At 37.3% G+C, this 18242-nt stretch overlaps 1 protein-coding gene across 1 annotated transcript; it reads right to left on the reverse strand.

The window, feature by feature from the left end:
• Positions 1-1076: 1076 nt before the first annotated feature.
• Positions 1077-16315, reverse strand: LOC117242748. The gene is made up of 17 exons (XM_033509663.1): positions 15992-16315; positions 14785-14937; positions 14054-14257; positions 13812-13978; positions 13351-13542; positions 13100-13267; positions 12835-13029; positions 12534-12755; positions 12196-12295; positions 11823-12000; positions 11458-11641; positions 11256-11377; positions 6685-6832; positions 6442-6611; positions 6163-6284; positions 5661-5932; positions 1077-3611 (listed from the first exon to the last, which is right to left on the reverse strand). The coding sequence occupies exons 1-17, from the start codon at positions 16074-16076 to the stop codon at positions 1287-1289; spliced, it is 5007 nt and encodes a 1668-aa protein (XP_033365554.1). The 5' UTR covers positions 16077-16315; the 3' UTR covers positions 1077-1286.
• Positions 16316-18242: the final 1927 nt, after the last annotated feature.

Genomic DNA, 18242 nt, shown 5'->3' on the forward strand with positions numbered 1-18242 from the left:
TCGCCGCGATACGCTACACGCTGTGGCGCGATCGGACAAACCGAGATATTCACGCATAGTCGACGTGAAAGATCGGTTGCAGGTGAACAGGGGCGGCTTGAGATCGAAAGGGGCTAATCTTTAATATTCCGAATGTAAATAATAAAGACGAAGGATTTGAGGATCTGCTGCGTTGAATTTGGTGGATTTTGTATTTTTCAATTGACGACCAACGGATGGCTTTCGTTATTGTCAGATGGGAAATGATGAAGCTTCGGGAGTTTCGCAGAAAAAAGTAGATTTTGTTTGAAAAGATTTTTGACGTTGCAGGCTGGAAAATAATGATTAGAAGGATCTGTTGCAACTAACTTTGTGAATTTTATTTAGGTGCGAAGGAGAAATGGATTAAGTTTGAAAAAGATAGAATTCAGGTGCTATAAGGTGTAAGAGAGATAGGTTAGAAAATTTGGGAAATTGAAATTTGAAGAAAAGCACGGAGGATCTTGTGCAATGAATAAGAAATAAGCGAATGTTGATGGGAATGTAAAAGTGAAATGCATTGAAAGTTAATTGGAAACTAAAATTATTTTTGAGAAAAATTTATGTCTCTCTGAATTGGAGATTGAACTATTAAATGATAAAATTGTATATGAAAAAAGAAATGGTTTTCTAGATGGATAGTCCAAGGGAATAATGAGTTGTATTAAAACGACGAAAGGTTTCTCGGTTGACGAATAAAGCTATAATGAAAAACGATATTTCGTAATCTGTTAGATTTTGTCGAGGTGGTTTCTTTATCCACAGCCAGTCATCCATGACGAAATAGAACGACAGTAGATATCACTCTCGTATTCTCACTTTCTTCTCACGAAATATGAACAGAAGAAATCTTCTATTCTCTTTCCCCTACATATACAGAATAAAAAATAAAAAAAACGAAATAGCGTTTAATAAAAAGTCGGTGGCAATAAATGCAGCAAGCGAAGTTTCTAATTTCTTGTCCGATCGAGCGTAACCGTAACGCAATTCCACGTAATCGGGCAAACATTAATTTCACCATCGCTTAAACAAGAAGAAATTTAATTACAAACCATATAACAATTCAGTACCACTTATATACTAAATAACTTTACGATGGAAGTAAAATATAAACGATTAAAAAATATTATATTTTTATCAATTAAAATACCCCTAGCGACCTTTAGATCCGAGTTTCGTATATGAACTTTAATTCTATTTTTAATCGAGGAGTTCTACAAGCGATTAAGCATCGTCAAATCTATCAAGAAGATACAAAAACAACATCTTTAAATCCCCTTACTCGCTACGATCTTATCAAACTCTTCTTCGTGTTCGGAAGTACTCAGCATGTATGCCGGAAGTGTGAATCCAAGAACCTTATCAAACACAGGTTTAGTCTCTGCTGCGAATTCGTAAGGTTCAACCTCCTTGGATCTTTCAACCTCTCCAGAATCCTTCTCCTTGTCTGCTTGTTCTCGTTTTACGTATGCTCCTTCACTTGCGGCAGCTTCTGGTTCGATAGGAAGATCATGCAGAAGATGTTGGGCGATGATTGACCTGGGAACCTTTTTGGTAGGCTCTACATGGTATTCTTTCCCTTCTCGATAATCCGATTTATCGACAGATGGTTCTTCAGAAGTTACAAAAGCGCACTCTTCCTTTTGGAAACCTTTTTCGTCGACACATTGGTAGCAAGTCATTTTGTCACGCATCAACTTCTTACAGTTGGAACGATCTTCCTTCTGGAACTCCTGAAGAACCTTCTGAATCTCTGCCTTCTTCTTGAACGCATCGTAGAAGCCTACGTCGCTTTTCTTTAAAGCAGATTTCGCTGATTCCTCTTTTGCTTCCGATTGCCTTGTCTGATCAGAAACCGAAAATTCGTCTTTGATATCGCTGTCGGTAACGTAGGGCATCTTCTTAGAAGAATAATCATAGCCTGGACTTTCGTAAGGCTCCTTGGATTCTTTCTTCTCGGATCCGTCGTAAGATTTGTCTTTTGATTCAGTTGGGCTACCAAATGATTTAGATTTCGAATACGAATAACTCTTGTCATTTGGTAGATACTTGTACGAACATTGTTCAGAGTTACTTCCGGTCTTTGGGTCTTTACAGACCTTGCAAGTCATAGAATCCTTTTGAACCTCTTTGCAATGACTTGGTTCAATGCTTTCAGCCACTCTTTCTGACTCTGATTTAGATCTTTCATAGCCAGATAAAGATTCATCCTCGTCAGAGGCGGACTTAGTTTCCTGAGAACCACCCTGACCATAATTCGACTTGGATTCGTCGCCTTTAAAGTAAGAACTCGATGGAGCGGATTGACTTTTCTCGTAGTAACTTTCAGGAATAGTATAGTCTTTGCTGTAATCCTCAGGTTCGCTTCGTGATTCCTCAGGTTCACTTCGTGATTCCTCAGACGACTTGTCTTCTTTGTCACTAGCATCTCTCTTATCGTTATTTCCGGAAGAACTGTCAGGGTATCCAAAGCTTCTTGATTTACTATATTTATAGACCTTGTCATCTGGCTCATAAGTATACGAGCATCTCTCGTAATTTCCACCTGTTTTGGGATCTTTACAGATAGTACAAGTCTTCGTGTCCTTTTGCACCTTCTTGCAATTATCAGACGAGTCCTTGGTTTCTTCGAGAGATTTTCCCTCTGGTTCTTCCTTATCGACGTAACCGAAACGTTCCTTAACCGGTTTATTTGCCGAATATTCTTTGTCATATCTCTTTCCGTCCTTATTATCATTCTTCTCAGCTTCAGTGTTCTTAAATGTCTCGGGATTCTTATGTGAGCTAGATTTACTATAAGCGTATCTCTTCTCATTAGGCTGTCGAACATACGAACATTGTTCGTACTTTGCATTGCTCTTGGTATCCTTACACACCATGCACACCATGGAATCCTTCACCACTTTCTCGCATTTTTCATCTTTATTTTTATACTCTGCCGGAACATCATCCGTGGCGTCGGAGAAAATCTTCTCGTTAAATCTGTACGGATTATCGTGTCTTCCGTAATCACCGGAATTTTTAAAACCAGAAAAAGCTTCTTCAGAGTTGGATCTCCTACTTCTGAACACTGAAGGTGGCACTGCTATCTTTTCCACGTTACTAGAATCGGTCAATGGCTGAGAATGATAGGAGCATTGCTCGTAAGTGGCGCCACTTTTCGGATTCTTACATTTGTAACAGACCATGCTATTCTTCGCGTCGCTGTTCTTATTAACTTGTTTCTTCCTGATCTCCTGACAATACGGAACACCGGATTTCATCACCATGTCCTTGTACTTTTGCGAATCTTTGTTCGTTATGGTGTAAAACGGTGATATCACTTTCTTGAAGTTCTTGTTCTCCGTGGGGACTTTCTTAGTGGCGGAACTCGAGTACCATTCTCTAGGCTTGTCGAAAGACTCGGCAGAATCCAACGAACGGTGCTTCTTTCTGGACTCTAAGAAACGACTGTAAGATGACGAGTGGTCTGAAGAGGCGGATTCACTAGGAATCTCGCGATTTGCGCGAATCCATGGGTAATCGTCGACGTATAAGGCTTTGTAGAATTCGGCATTTGCTAACACGCAGAAGATCGTCAGCGTAAGATACATCTGCATCAGAAAAGATTAATTTCAATCTATTTCAATCTTCTTATATAAAAGCATGTGTTTGTTTTTTTCTTTAATAAATCATATTCATTTTTCCGAAAAATGATAGAAACCACGATAAATATTACTAGTAAAAATGTTAACGAAACATACAGTAAAAGGTATAGGTAACCGGAATTTATTTTATTAAAAGATATTTAAAAATTTCAAAGTTTGACTAAATACCGATTAACGGCGGTCAATTCTATGAAACATTGAAACAAAGTTATTCGAAAAATCATGTCTATTGGGTTGGCAACTCGGTGATTGCGGATTTTGTCATTACCACCTAATGATAATATTATTTAGTTGGTAACCCAATAATAGAATTTGACTATTTATGCTATTAATAAAAAATCCAATAAAAAGTGTAAAGAACAGAGAATGTATTTATTAAGAGATATTAAAAGGCTTCGAAATCTGAAACAATGAAGTAAACAATTAAATATTGACTAACAAAATTTCAATGTACGACTCATTCAGATAATCTTGAACAATAATAAGATGCGACTACTCCATTGCGAATAAATAACTATAAAGGCGATGTTACCAGAAACATTCCACCAAGGCGTGGAGAATTGAACTTGTAGAAGGGCATGGTGCGAGATATCGCCGATCGTGGACACTTATTGCGTTTCCGGTTCCGGTTCGGCGAGCCACATCACTTTCCCATGAAATGATCTTGCCTGCGCGTGGAAAGCCTTTATATCGACTTGCTGATCCAAAAGATCAGCACCCCACCTTTTGATTTCGCGAAACACAAACTATCTCCGGACTCGGTGAACGTTGCTTGTCGACCAGAATGATTTGAATCAGCGAGCGTAAAGCAGTGGCGGACGCTGTTTGCTCGTCCGTGGCCACTGGTTGATCATTTTTGTCTCGTTAAAAGCAAGAAAAATCGTAGCGAGGCACACGAATGCGTTAGTTTTTATTTCTCACCAGGAAGATGCTCGAAATTGTGTCGACGATTAAGTTTTACAAGGCTATTAATATTTTTTGCTGTTTTTCTGTTGTATTTTTTGTTAAACTATTGTTCTTAAACTATTCTACGTTTAATAATACCTTAGTATTATTCTTACAGTAGAATGATATTAAATATTTATTAAGATATTTTATAGATATTTTATTATAAATTTATAACTTAAAAGGTTAGAAAAGCTTCAAATATTTCAAAATATTTGGAAAATGAAATATACCAAATACGATACCATTTTAATTAACAAGGACAGTAATATACATAGACCATGTTTATAATCATAGATAATATCGTTTATCATATAACTAAATATTATTTTAATTGTCGCGGTTTATTTGCTGAATGGATAAATTGGATATGTTTAGATTTATCTCGTAGACCAATTCAGGGAATATATCTGTCATAGCGGTAGAATGTTACGAATCGAAGCGACACAGCTGACCGATCGCTAACTGCTCACTTTCATTTATGCAATTCCGTTACCGCAGTTGGTAAAAAATGTCGCGATGGACAATAACCTGCAAGTGGTATCGATTTAAGAGGCATCGTTGGGAAAAACATCCTCAGGTATTGGTATATTTTTACCGGGAAATCGCCGATTCTTTCTCTCGTAATTGATGCACTTGGTGCATGAAGGACAATTTGGAAAATGAAAAATTTTCAAAACATGTAAAAAATATTCTTAATTGTTTATTCACGTGACTACAAGCTGCTAGTACAGAGTTAATTAAAACGAAAGTGAAATATCTTTTAATACAATCCGTCGATTTACGATTGTTTCCGGGGCTCGCGAGAGGCGTAAAGAATCGACAAATATTGCAAAACAGTGAAGGATACTGGTTCTTGTAAAACTACGTTTTCTAGCTAGAAACTTTATTTTCACTCTCGTTTTACGTTGCCATCGTTTCTTATTCAAATTATTATCGAATCTAAATTGTCATTCGAGTACAGAACGATTTGACCGTGTGTACAAGAAGATTTCCGTACATTATAAGCTCTATTCTAAATCATGTTAATTTACTCTATGAAGTTTTTCATTCTTTGAAAGTGAAATTGCGAGGGTACACGGAAATGTGAGACACGCGGGGAGGATTCATCGTTTTCTCGAAAAACGCATTGGTCGGCGCAGGTTTCATTTGCAATTTCGAGGCCAATTTCTGCATAATCAGCTTCTCGTTGTCGATGGTTTTCACTTTCTTTTTATCTTTTTGTTTGTCTTGTGTGTTTCGTTTTCGATAGTAAAACACTTCTCCTGCTAACGTGATCATCGCTAGAGCGAGACCAAAAAGAGTTGCGATGAACACTCCACCTGAAAACACGTGGAATTGTTTGATTAAATTATCATGTACATTTAATTATATTATACATTACTATTATTATATTTTTTAGATAAAATTCTTTGAAGTTTGGATATAAAATATCCAACCTTTCTGTTTTATTTATTCAGAAAATTGCTATTTAGTAAATATTAAGCTATCTTTACATTTCAAGTATTCAACATTTTGAATTATTAAAATATTTTAGTTCATAACAACTCACCCAAACTCTCCAATGTTATTCCCTCGTTGTCATCAGAATTCTGACACTGAGCCTTCAACGATTGATTCCAATACTTAGATGCCAACATTTCAAAGTATCTGTCCTTTTGCAAATCTAGAATTCTACAACAAGTCAATTGATATAAATAGGATAGAAACCTATAATTATATAAATTATAGGATTAGTTAGGATAGGTAAGGTTAGTACAAACTCATCAGGATAGATTAGTACAAACTCATCAGGACGGGTTAGTACAAACTCATTGATACAAAAACATACTTTCTGCTTATTTCTTCCTGCAAATGGCTTCCCTGTTGAACAGCAATTGCATAAGGCTGTTCCGCAAACACTTCCCCAACCTCAGTCAGGTTGCAATTCCTCGTTACCTCATACTTTATCTCCGATGAATCGTGGATGAAAGCGAATTCTGAATTTTCGCTTTCTATCACCTGAAACGGCGCAAAAGACGATGGCTGTGTTCACCGATTTGCCTGGCACGAGCAACTGATCGTCAACGCATACCTTTTGAAAACCCTCTCTGGAATTTACAACAGGGCCGACCTGCGTAATAGCTTGCAATATGTGGCCGTATTGTTCCTTGATTGGATAGTCCCAAACTCGATACTCTACTTGGTCGCTGGTACTGTTTAACGTGATTTCTTTCCATACCCTAATTGTGAAATAAAATTGGGAAAAATTAGAGCAGATTTATGGGAGGAATAAATATGATTAATTTGTAAATTTCAATATTTGAAATGTTATTAATTCGTTCGACACCAGTGATCCAAACATTAAATCACGAAAGATTAATAGAATCTTTCTTGTAACATTCTTTGTCATAGGATTGTTTCCAATGGCCGAGAACTCACCGTCTGTATCGTTTGTAAAAATTTATGTCGTCAGTCGATTCACCGATTTGTGACTAAAGAAGTCATCGGAATGGAATCTATTCAGAACAAAGTGTCTAAAGCATGAAATGGTCGTTGATTGTAAAATCAACTAAAAAATGAATAACATAAATAATAAGTATTGTAGTATTGTAGCCCTGTCCTGGAATATAATACATGTAACATAACCTTCAATAACAGAGTCCACTCGGCCATTGCAGACAATAATACTGTTTCAGCATAATCGTACGTATTGTCAATTTACTAATCTACTGATTGTCTAATCCACCTTGTTTGGAAAAGTCCAAATTGCCCACCTGTTTCCCAAGCTGTGAACCTTACAATGCGGACCTCATTAAGAGGTTAAGAACACCTTAACACTTAGCCAACTGAATAGGGAGATTTTATGAAGGACAAATAATCACTTTTTTTGTTTTTATAAAGTATAGTATGTAATAAAATACACGAATTTAGTGGTGTTAAAATGAATGAAAAAGTTACACTATCAATTATGACTAAATAAAGTTATAATCGAACGATACCACACTATAAAAAAATATTAAAATGCATCATTAATTTAAAACGTTCAAGTCGTGTTACTTATCTTTAGTCATCTTTAATGTTTTTAATTTTACCTATATTTTTTATACTTTTAATTTGATGTTTTGTAAAAACAATATGTAAAATCGTTAAATAAAGTCATTACCGCAAATATAATTAACCACTTAAATCATTTTTAGGCTTCTTTTTCAAATAGTGAATAATAGTCCTCGATGGTGTAGGTTGGGTAGGTCAGGTCAAAAGTAAACAGCTGACAACACCATATACGGCCACGAAAATCCACAATAAACTATGGAAAACTGGGGGAAAATTAGTATATAAGGACAAGACAAAACTTCTGCTGGCATCCATCGCCATGAGAATGTAAACCTCTTCGTGCATACTAAAAAGTACAAGTAAACAAGCAAACCATTCTAATACTCGATATAGTTAATTTACCTCCACCTTGAGCGTTAATCTCGTTGAAGGTGATATCAACCGACCGCCATTTAACTTCGAGCAAGATATCTGTGTCGTTGGAGGAAGCAACAGTTTGGAGGAAAACAAGATCGTTAGACAAATAACATCAACGTGAGTGCCATCTTGGGGAAAGAACTAGCTTCATCGCAAAATACACCGCACACAACATCCTCATGCAAGATAACCTACGTCAACAAACAGTCGGGACAAGTATTGTCAGTCTTTGGTTACAGGTGCTTTCCTCGGCGTCTATTTATCGCCACATTCTATTTATCACTACACAAATAAACAGGGACAGCTCTCCATCGGAATACACCGATCACAGTCAATACAAGAGTCACCTTCGGGAAGAAAATATTATACCTTTATCGCGAAATATACCGTCAATATCTCGCTGCACAGCAGACGAAGTATCAATTCGTTCGAAACATAAACATAAGTCATATGTTTGTTGAGTCACCTCTCCCTTGCGAACTGCTTAAAGTTATCATATCGAAACTTAGGCGCGTACACCATGGCCTCCAATCAAGAAGGACGCATAAGAAAATTGTAAATGGAACGAAAATTATTCAAGGAAGAATTAGAAGCATTTCAAGAGGTACTTGATAAATATGAGGAAGGAGGATCAGTAACCGTCATTCAATACCAGGTATTTAGAGGCAGAATATGCTACGTTTAGGAAAAATCAAAGCGAATTAAACGAGATAGACGAGGATCAAACACAAGATGAACGCCTTGCCCTAAAATATAAATTCTTGGAAAATAAAACACGCGCTACTGATATAATTGAGATCGCTAAACGGCGGATCGACAATGAAGTTGCATTAAATTTAATAAAGTTGCCTAAAATTCAACTACCTTCTTTTTCGGGATCATAGTACACGAGAATTCGCGTATTGACGACTGTAAGAGATTAATATATCTCCGCTTTTGCTTAACACAGGAAGCGGCTATTGCCATAGCGTCGTTGGAAAATACAGCCATGAATTATCCTATAGTATGGGAAATTTTGGAGAAACAATACAATCAACTTGGAAAAATCGTGGCCAACCATTTGAAAGCATTGTTCGACGTCTCTTCTTTACAGCGGCCATCTTACCAAGGTATACAATTCTATTTAAACAAATTATAAAGCATTGCTATCACTCAATCAGCCAACCGCGGATACCGTGTTACTATATTTGTTTACATCGAAGCTAGATCACGACACACAGTTACGATGGAAGGAATACATCACACGGACAGACCACACAACCTTTCCAAACGTCGGACAACTGTTCAACTTTTTACACAGTCGCTGCAACATGTTAGAAGCTATAGGCTCAACATATCAAACACCATCACGCCCTACTACCCGTCCGTATAGTTTACGTATCATGAGCCAAGGCGGTATGTGCAAACGGATGCCAAAATCTCCGATCACGTGAAATTTTTTGACGGATCTCAGACAACACGAAATCGCAAAAAATTTTTGTCTATGTCAGTAGAAAAATCTCTGTTTCTATTGTTTACGTAGCACACATTCCGTGACAAAATGTACATCTGGTAGTTGCAAGTTATGCCGTAAATGGCACCACACTCTCCTAATTCGGATATAGATAAATCATGGCGGCCAACTTAAACTAATATAACAGGTCACGCATCTAAGATATTTCCAAACGTCGTTTTGTCTACGGACCTTATAAACATCAGTGATCAAACCGGAAAAATGCAACAGTGCAGAGTCTTGTTAGACTCAACGCTCAACGTCCTTTCACAAACTATGTCATCCTGCATGAGCAATTAGAAACTAGAACGAGTCCTAGAAGCTCGAAAGAACTCGCAACACTATCAAGGACATTTTAGAGGCGTACGATCGAAGTTCGCCTGAAGATCGGATTACGAAGATATTTTGAAGACTACCGATCAGTAGAATCATTCCTTGTCTCCCAACGACAAACTCGACAGAAATGATGGGGCAGCATGCTCCTTGAACAGTTCCAGCACAGTGACACTTCACGGGAACAAAATAAAATTAATGCTGGTCAAATCAGAGAACAACAATCCCCTGATACCCGAGTTAAAGCAGGGTAGTCCGTTTCCTTAATTAGTAGGAACAATCCAACAACGAATAAATATCGATACAGTGAACCAGGATGGCTACAAACGTCAGTAGGTATAAATTCCAATGAACTGCGTCCAATCGACTGGGAAGAATAGGAAGAAACAGAAAGACGGCTCAGGTCTCGTCTTCCGTGGATAATCTGGCGCCAAGGGACACATGCCAAGCTAGTACAATTACCACAGCTCAGAACCAAGGTGCCCAACGACACTTCCTGGGCAGTGGACTCCAGCGGTGAATTTATTAGCAACGAAGAGAATGACTGCTATCCGGATTGCTTAAAATACATACAGAAAATCATTGAATTGAACGTTGGCATCTACAAAATTTAGCACTTATCATTAGTACTTTATCTCAAGGGAAAGCAATAAAATCTAACTAGCATTTGAAACAACTTGCAATATTGGATTGGATTTTAAAGAAGGTCAACATTGAAATTGATAAGTGTAAATATGCACGAGACGGTCTACTCGAGGAAATCAGAAATACAACAAACCAGAACATACCAGTAGAATACATAGAGCAATTAGAAAATAAGATAGTTTGTACACAATTGCATTCTGCTAAATCTGCATCTTTTCCGAATGTGTGTAATTATACACTTCATCATTACAGACAACTTTTGAACGTGCCCGTTTAAAGGAGGCGGTATGTTTGGGATTTCAAGTGGCCGTCTGTTTATGACTCGAACAATACACCTACCTTGTGTGGAAAAGTCCGAATTGCCTACCTACCTGAGCTGTAAATCTTACGGATGCGAACCTCATTAAGAGGCTAAAAACACCTTCAGTGCCCGATGGGGTCAGGTCTAGGGTAAACAGCTGACAATACCAGATGATATACGGCTACGAGAGTCCACAATAAACAGTGGTAAACCCGGGGACGGAAAGTCAACACATAAGGACGAGACAAGGCTTCTGCTGACTGTATACTAACAAGTGCAAATAAACAAGTAAACCATACTAATACTCGATATATTTAATTTACCTCCACCTTGAACGATAATCTCGTCCAAGGTTACCTATATCAACCGATCGCCATTTAGTTGAGAATTCGCAACACAGGGATCCAAAGTTCAGACTCACGTGTACAACTTATCCTCTGCATTCTTCATATTCATGAAGTACTGATGTACCGCAGAATTAGCCACCACGGTGTAATTGATTCTTGACTGCCTCGCTAATTGCTCCAAAGATTGCACAGGAGACTGGAACAAAATGCGTATTTAACTATCATCTTCTAAAGTATGTGCGAAATTTTCTAAATCCATTTACAAAACTTATGCACCTGCATTCTTTCCACAGTAAGGAAAGCAGCCAGATTAGCGGTGAACGTGGCGAGCATTAGGACAACAAACAGCCAGTAAGCGGCCACTAATGTTCTGCTCGATAATGCTTTAGGAGCTTCGCCGCCACCCTGGGGTGTAAAAGACGTCAAAGCGAACCAGAAACTCTCTTTCAACGTGAATTCCCTAAATACAGGACATTGATCCTATTGAAGCACTATTTTTGACAATTTCTTTACCTTCCCGAGACGTATTGACGTATTATAACAGCATACAATAAAAGAATCGTTAAGGGCAATTTCCCGAAATCTAAATCTAAATGTCCCTTAATGAGTCTTCGAAACTAGGCTTGCAGTACAGTTCTTACCGACAAGGATATGGATAGAGTCGTTTATTATTTCTGGCACTGTACGGAGAATACTTGTCGAGTATCCAAATCATGATGCCAGTTAACGTTAGTGCCCCGACGATGCTTAACCATACCTCGACTTTCAGTACTGTCATGAATTTGAAGAGAGACGGCTTGCGCACAGGTTTCCTCATCACTTGGAATGAAAAATTATTACATAATATGTATTTACGTAGATTAAAAACATAATGTGAATTTAAGTATAATAATAGTGAACGTAATAGTATAGTATATAGTGTCTATACATAACACAAAATAGTATAGTGTAACATAATAACATGAGTGTAAAATATAAAACTTTTTTTAAATATTTTAAATAGAAACTTTTTACCAATTAATATGCCAGATTGTTCAAAGTATGGGGCGACGAAATCGATCACTTCCTCACGTTCTGAAGTCATTGTCAATGATGCAACTACCATGTCTGTTTCCTGGAAAACAAAATAAATGTCTGTAATAAGAACAAGTTTCTAACAATAAGTTTGTTGAATAATAAAGAGTAAAATCAAATGTCACCAAGAGGAATCACACAGTTTGTATCATTAGAAAGGTCTAAACAGATAAAATTTTCTACAAACAAGATTAAATGGTTGCAGAATTACGGGCACTATCAAGTTTAGTATACAAGTACTTCAACAGAGTTTAACATCCTTCTTGCATACTTCTTACCCCTTTAACAAGGTCACCAATCAAGCCATCCCATTGTCCATTAGATAATTTCTTCCCAAATTGATGATCCTGCGGTACAACGAGATCATAATCGAATTCCATCTCTTCGGATAATTTCTTTACAAAATCCACGCAATAGCCGTCCCACATATCATTTCCGTTCTCATCCTTCATGATCTTTCCAGTTACTGGATCCAATCTGGGAACGGTCCAAGGCACTGACTAATGCAATTGTAATACTTGCATTAATTAAAGTTGTCAAAATTATGGTGATGCAAACATCGTAATGAGTGTCAATTACAGGAGCAGTTCCGATTCGGAAGAATCTTCTAGCGGGCTTTATCTTGTTTTTCTCAGCTTCTTTGATTTTACCATGCCTCGTCCAAGTGGCCAGCGGCTCCAAAATCCCATTAAACTCCTCCAACTCAATTTCGGCTTTGTAAGTGATCATTCCTTTCTCTGACCAGTACTCGAACGTGTCGTTACCTCCTAATTTCTGTCACAACATTTTTCCGTCAACCTTCAGTTCTTTCTGAGAATCATCGAACAACTGAAATTCAACTTACCGCTAGTATATTATTGTTAAATGCCTCAGACGTGAGATTCGAAGCTTGACTCGTGTTTGGCGAAGGGCATCGGCCAGTTTTTGGTTCCACGCTGATGCCAGACGCCTGCAGGTCGCTCATTAAACTCACTATCAGGCCTACTAATCTTTTAAAGTAATGTGCAAATATCTAGAAACATGGGAAGGTACGAAAAGAGCAAGTGAATCGTTTGAATCGAGAAATACTATACGCGATAAAAAATGTCTAGATACTTGAACATCAGAGGGACAAGTGCAAGCCGGTTCACCGATTAGTCTGCAGCAAATATCCTTCTTCATCGATAGAATAGTAATTGAAACATCCAACTGGTGTTCTCCGTTGATATATTTAAAGGTCTCGTAATTATTGTCAGTGAACACCAGGTTCCATACTCCATTTCTCGTGACCAGTCCTCCTTGCATGGCCTAAATTTCATAACCAAAGTAAATTTACAAGCTAAGTTTTTATACTGAATCGTTCAACCTGTTAACCTGCTCATTCCTTGTCTAATCAATCTTTAAAATCTTAATTCGATTTTAATCCTTACAAGTATACGAAAAATAAAACAACAACTAAAGGAAACTGAGCGATCTTTAAATAGAATTAGTAAATTGAATTAAAACTACTAAAGATTCAATAGACAGGTTAGCGTGTTTTCTCCGATTAACAGGTTAAAAGATTTTCTAGGAATCACCGTTCTGAAGAAATCCTCCATCTTGGCTGTGCTCGCGTAGATCGCGTAATAAGATGGCGACGGTCTCATGCTCCTAATCTTTGACACTGTCTTCTCCGTGAACTCGTCGATCACCACAAGTCTTATGATCGAATTCCCAATTAAATAGTAGAGACTCTGATTCAATTCTGCAAAGGGGTATGAATCAGTTTTCAAACATCTGACACGAAATGAAAAACGATCGAAGGTTGATATGAAGGTACCCCTTTCATCTTCGAAGATCAGGCTCACGTCCGTGGCGTTTTTCAACATCAAAAGATCGTCGATTGCTTGGATGTACGGGTTTATATTGCTATCGCCCCGTTTGTATATTATTCCGTTCTCGTCGGCCAAGTTTCGTAGGCGATCCCAACCAGTCCAGGTCATGTCGAGTATGATACTGATTCCCTTAAATAAGGCAGCACATACTGCAAGTTGATTTTAACGAAACGAAAATAAGAATGAAGCGCGATCATGTCGGAGAAGCTCGTCGATGTTGCACAGTTATCATCGATAGATCGATCAAAAGGATGCAAAGCGTATGAGAATTAGTCACAAATAAAATTATCTTCCATTGTTTCTTATTTTCTTTCAAGAAAACAATTTTCATCATGGAGTATTACATGTCTAATATTGTTAATTTTAAAACATTGAAGAGTGAAGAAATTTGTAAGCTATTTGTAAATTGCTTGAAAATTAGCCAGAAATTAAATTAACAATAATAAATTTTTATAGTGAAATATAGTATGTCTGGAACAATTAAGTTTTGCAATATTAAGGGATAAATCTATTTTTAAGCAAATTGGAATTTTCGTTAAATTCCTTATATGAATATTTGCGATAAAATTAGCAATTAAGCTTTGAAATCGCTCATTACAACTTGCAGAGATCGCTATCGATTGGAACTGTGGTCGTGAAAGCTGTGAAAACTGCACGACACATTTTGCTTCTTAACCTCTCTCGTAACTGCTGTCTACGTTGGCACGATCTACTTGCACTGTGGAAATATGGACGGCGATGATGTTTTCACCAAAATTCTTTTCTGCTTGAGGTACAGCATCGTTCAGAATGCTTAGTATCGCCTTATCTGGTTCCTCTATTACTATCACTGTACAAAAAAAATAAGAAGATCACTACAGTGTAAATTAATTTAAACAAGAAATCTCTCAAAGACTTTTCACATTCGCTATTTTTTTTAAATTAAGTTAGCTACATTAATTCGTAGTAAGATATCCTACATATATTTTTACATATCAAGGGAAGGAGCTGTTTTTAAAAGAGTACATATTATAATGTCATCGTTTCACGTGACATATTTACCTCGCTATTGATATTCATTATTGTATTGCTTCATATGGTTTCGTTTCAGTAGATAGAATCTAATCGTGCAATAATCATCTATTATGCTGTAAGTTGCTATTCTTCATGTAGGAAAAGTTTCATTAAGCTAATATAATTTCTTCCCTCGTTGTTTGGAAAAAAGAGCGAAAAGTTACACCGCGTTTGTATCATCTGAAGCAACGATCGTGCGACGATATCGCCATCTGTGTCGTTTTGTTACTTTTTCGGTCTCAATCATCGGTAATAGCTTTCGTCGAACTTCTTTCTATGTCAAGGACCAGGGACCAACCGTTCGAGTTGGCACAGAAGATACGGAAGGTATTAGTCAAACGTTTATCGCGTGAATAATTCAACAATGGTACAACTACTATCGATGTATCGAGAACGAAGAAAAGTTTCATGCGACCCAATCAATGTTTAACCAGTGCAACCGATGTATCTAATTTTCGTTAATATTTCATAACATTGCATTTGACAATAATTAACTCTAGCAGAGTAATTATGAATAACACTGTGCAGGATCGGCATTTCACTAAGAAGTAACGAACTATAGCATTTGAGAATATTGTTTTAAGGAAATGAAAACAACTAAAGAAGAAAAAGTCAAAACAGTTTCAAATCATCTACTACCAATTTCTAAAGCTCTGTAAAACAAAAGTAAAAGAGTTTCATCTGATATTCCTTTTAAAAAATGACATCTCGAATCAACTTGTGAATCTTTTTCCAAAATAACTCCACGAAACCCATACGTCGTTCGAACGTTTCAATCCGTTTGAAAATTGCAAAGAAAATTTTCCAAAGCCATCGTAGACAAAACTTACACATGTTCATAGGTGTTAGAGAGATGGCAGGACCGAGGAACGAGGCAAGCAGGAACACACTCGCTGCTACCACAGTGGTCGACATGGCTCAGGAGAACCGACTTGGTGCCGGATGAACGAACAACCGTTGTCTTCCGCGTAGGCAAACAGGAGGATACCGTGGAAGACGACAACGACGCCTGCGCTCGCTCTCTACGACACCCGCTTATGAATATTACACCGTCGACTATCAAACTGTGGTCCTTGTTTTCCGTAAATTCACTTTCGTTACGTGGAAGCACGATGTCATATCCTGACACTCGTTTCTTCCACCTTAGTCATCGATTTATCGCTCAAGTTGACGACTGTCAAGGATTACTAACCTGAACATTGGCGATCGATGCATGACGTTGAATGCTACTCGACAATTGGGTTATTTAACAATATTCTCTTTTTTACTTAAATTCCTGGAGAATATTTGGGAGATGTATTAGGTTGGCAACTAAGTGATTACGGATTTTATCATTAGGTGGTAATGACAAAATCCGCAATCACTTAGTTGCCAACCTAATATTTCTTTCGGTACGATTATTGGAGAAATCCGATTTTGAAACTTATTGCTACTTAATAGACGGGGAAATGATGAATTAGAAGATGTAAGAATTAGGTGATTTTTGAGATATTTAGGACCAAATATTTCTTCAAAAATGATTCCGAGGAATGTCGAATAAACCTACCGATGGAAATTCAAAAATTATAATTGAATAAATGGTACTTAAATAAGTAAATAAAATTATAGAACGTCTTAGTGTACAATAGTCTACGTCAAAGACTGCATTGAAAGGATAAATGTTAGGTTAGCAACTAAGTGATTGCGGTTTCTGTCATTAGGTGGTATTGACAAAATCCGCAATCACTTAGTTGCCAACCCAATAAATTCAAGGCAAATGTACAAAGTTATTTTATGTATAAAACAGCTTATAATTACGAAATGATAGAATCAACGGTGCATTAAAAGCACCGAGTACATTCGTTGGTTTGGTTTCCGTGCGCGTGAACCGTTTTTAGAATAGGAGAATAGAGAATAAATGATCGATACGCATATTATTGATTCAACGTACACGTAACAGTTGCTTCGTCCAGTAACATTTATGTAGGAAAAGCTCGCAATCAGGAATCGTTTACGCTAAAAACTGCAGTTTCCTAATCGATAATTGATTGTATCGCGTGCATACACTACCCCGTTCCTCAGCACCTGGACTAGCGAAATTCGATCGGCGAACATTCCCGTCTCGCTATTTTCGCGACCGCTGAACGATAAAGTTCCCTTTAACCGCGTGCCGACAAATCGCTTCATCGAACAATTCTTCGATTGAATCGCCGATCCAAAAGAAGGAAAAAAGAAAGAAAGAAAGAAATGAAGAAGAGAAGGAAGATGAGAATGAAGAAAAAAAAAGAAAACAGAGCAGATGATAGAATCGAGTTTCTCGATCGGTGAATCTTGCCACGACGAACGTCACGTTTTCCCATTATCTATCAGTTCTGATCATGGTCTAAGGTTGATTAATTTCCATGGTTGAGGAAACCTGTGAATCGATGGTGCGCGGTCACAAAGAATAATGACGCAAGGATCGAGATTGCTCCGCAGATGTTCCCTGACTGAGGCGAGAGGCCAGCTGGGGCGAAATGCTTCAATAGTCTCGCACTATTTTTAAATATATTTCAGATGTCGTTTATGCGAACGCAATCTCAAAGAACCTGCCCCTGCGGCCTATTGTTTCTCATCGTTTCCATTTTTCTTTCCATAACGTTTGGAAAGTGGAGGTTTAATCTTATGGTATAAAGATTTGTTTAAAAACTCTGAAATAGAAATAAAACCGACAATCCACTTCCTTACAAATTTATTATTCAATTGAATTTTACAAAATGATAAAATTTGTCATAGAAATTATAAGACAAGGCTGTTGAATTTCAAGCAACTAAGAGTTTTAATAATCATTTTTTATTGTTAGAATACAATAAGCAATTAGGCATATTCGAAGCTATAGAAGAATGTTTTTTGTAATTAAGAGTACATTATATACATACATTAATTCTTTTCCCTGAAAATTTGTTTATTACGTATTATGGATTAAAAGAAGAAGAAAGCGCCACATCGCGTCTAATGGCTGAACTCTCTTGTCGCAGTTGTGCACATATCGTTGTTAGATGTCGCTTCATATACACACAATACATATATTAAAACATAATTCCGATTATCGTTCAATGTGTC

Source organism: Bombus vosnesenskii, unplaced genomic scaffold (genome assembly GCF_011952255.1).
Source record: "Bombus vosnesenskii isolate JDL3184/JDL3185 unplaced genomic scaffold, Bvos_JDL3184-5_v1.1 scf7180000016278, whole genome shotgun sequence".
Classification (NCBI taxonomy): Eukaryota; Metazoa; Arthropoda; class Insecta; order Hymenoptera; family Apidae; genus Bombus; species Bombus vosnesenskii.

Coding starts and splice junctions, on each gene's coding strand:
- LOC117242748 (XM_033509663.1), bottom strand. CDS start 16,076: ATGTCGACCACTGTGGTAGCAGCGAGTGTGTTCCTGCTTGCCTCGTTC. Junction 13,030..13,099: donor TTAACAATAATATACTAGCG/GTAAGTTGAATT, acceptor ATGTTGTGACAG/AAATTAGGAGGTAACGACAC. Junction 5,933..6,162: donor AATAACATTGGAGAGTTTGG/GTGAGTTGTTAT, acceptor ACGTGTTTTCAG/GTGGAGTGTTCATCGCAACT.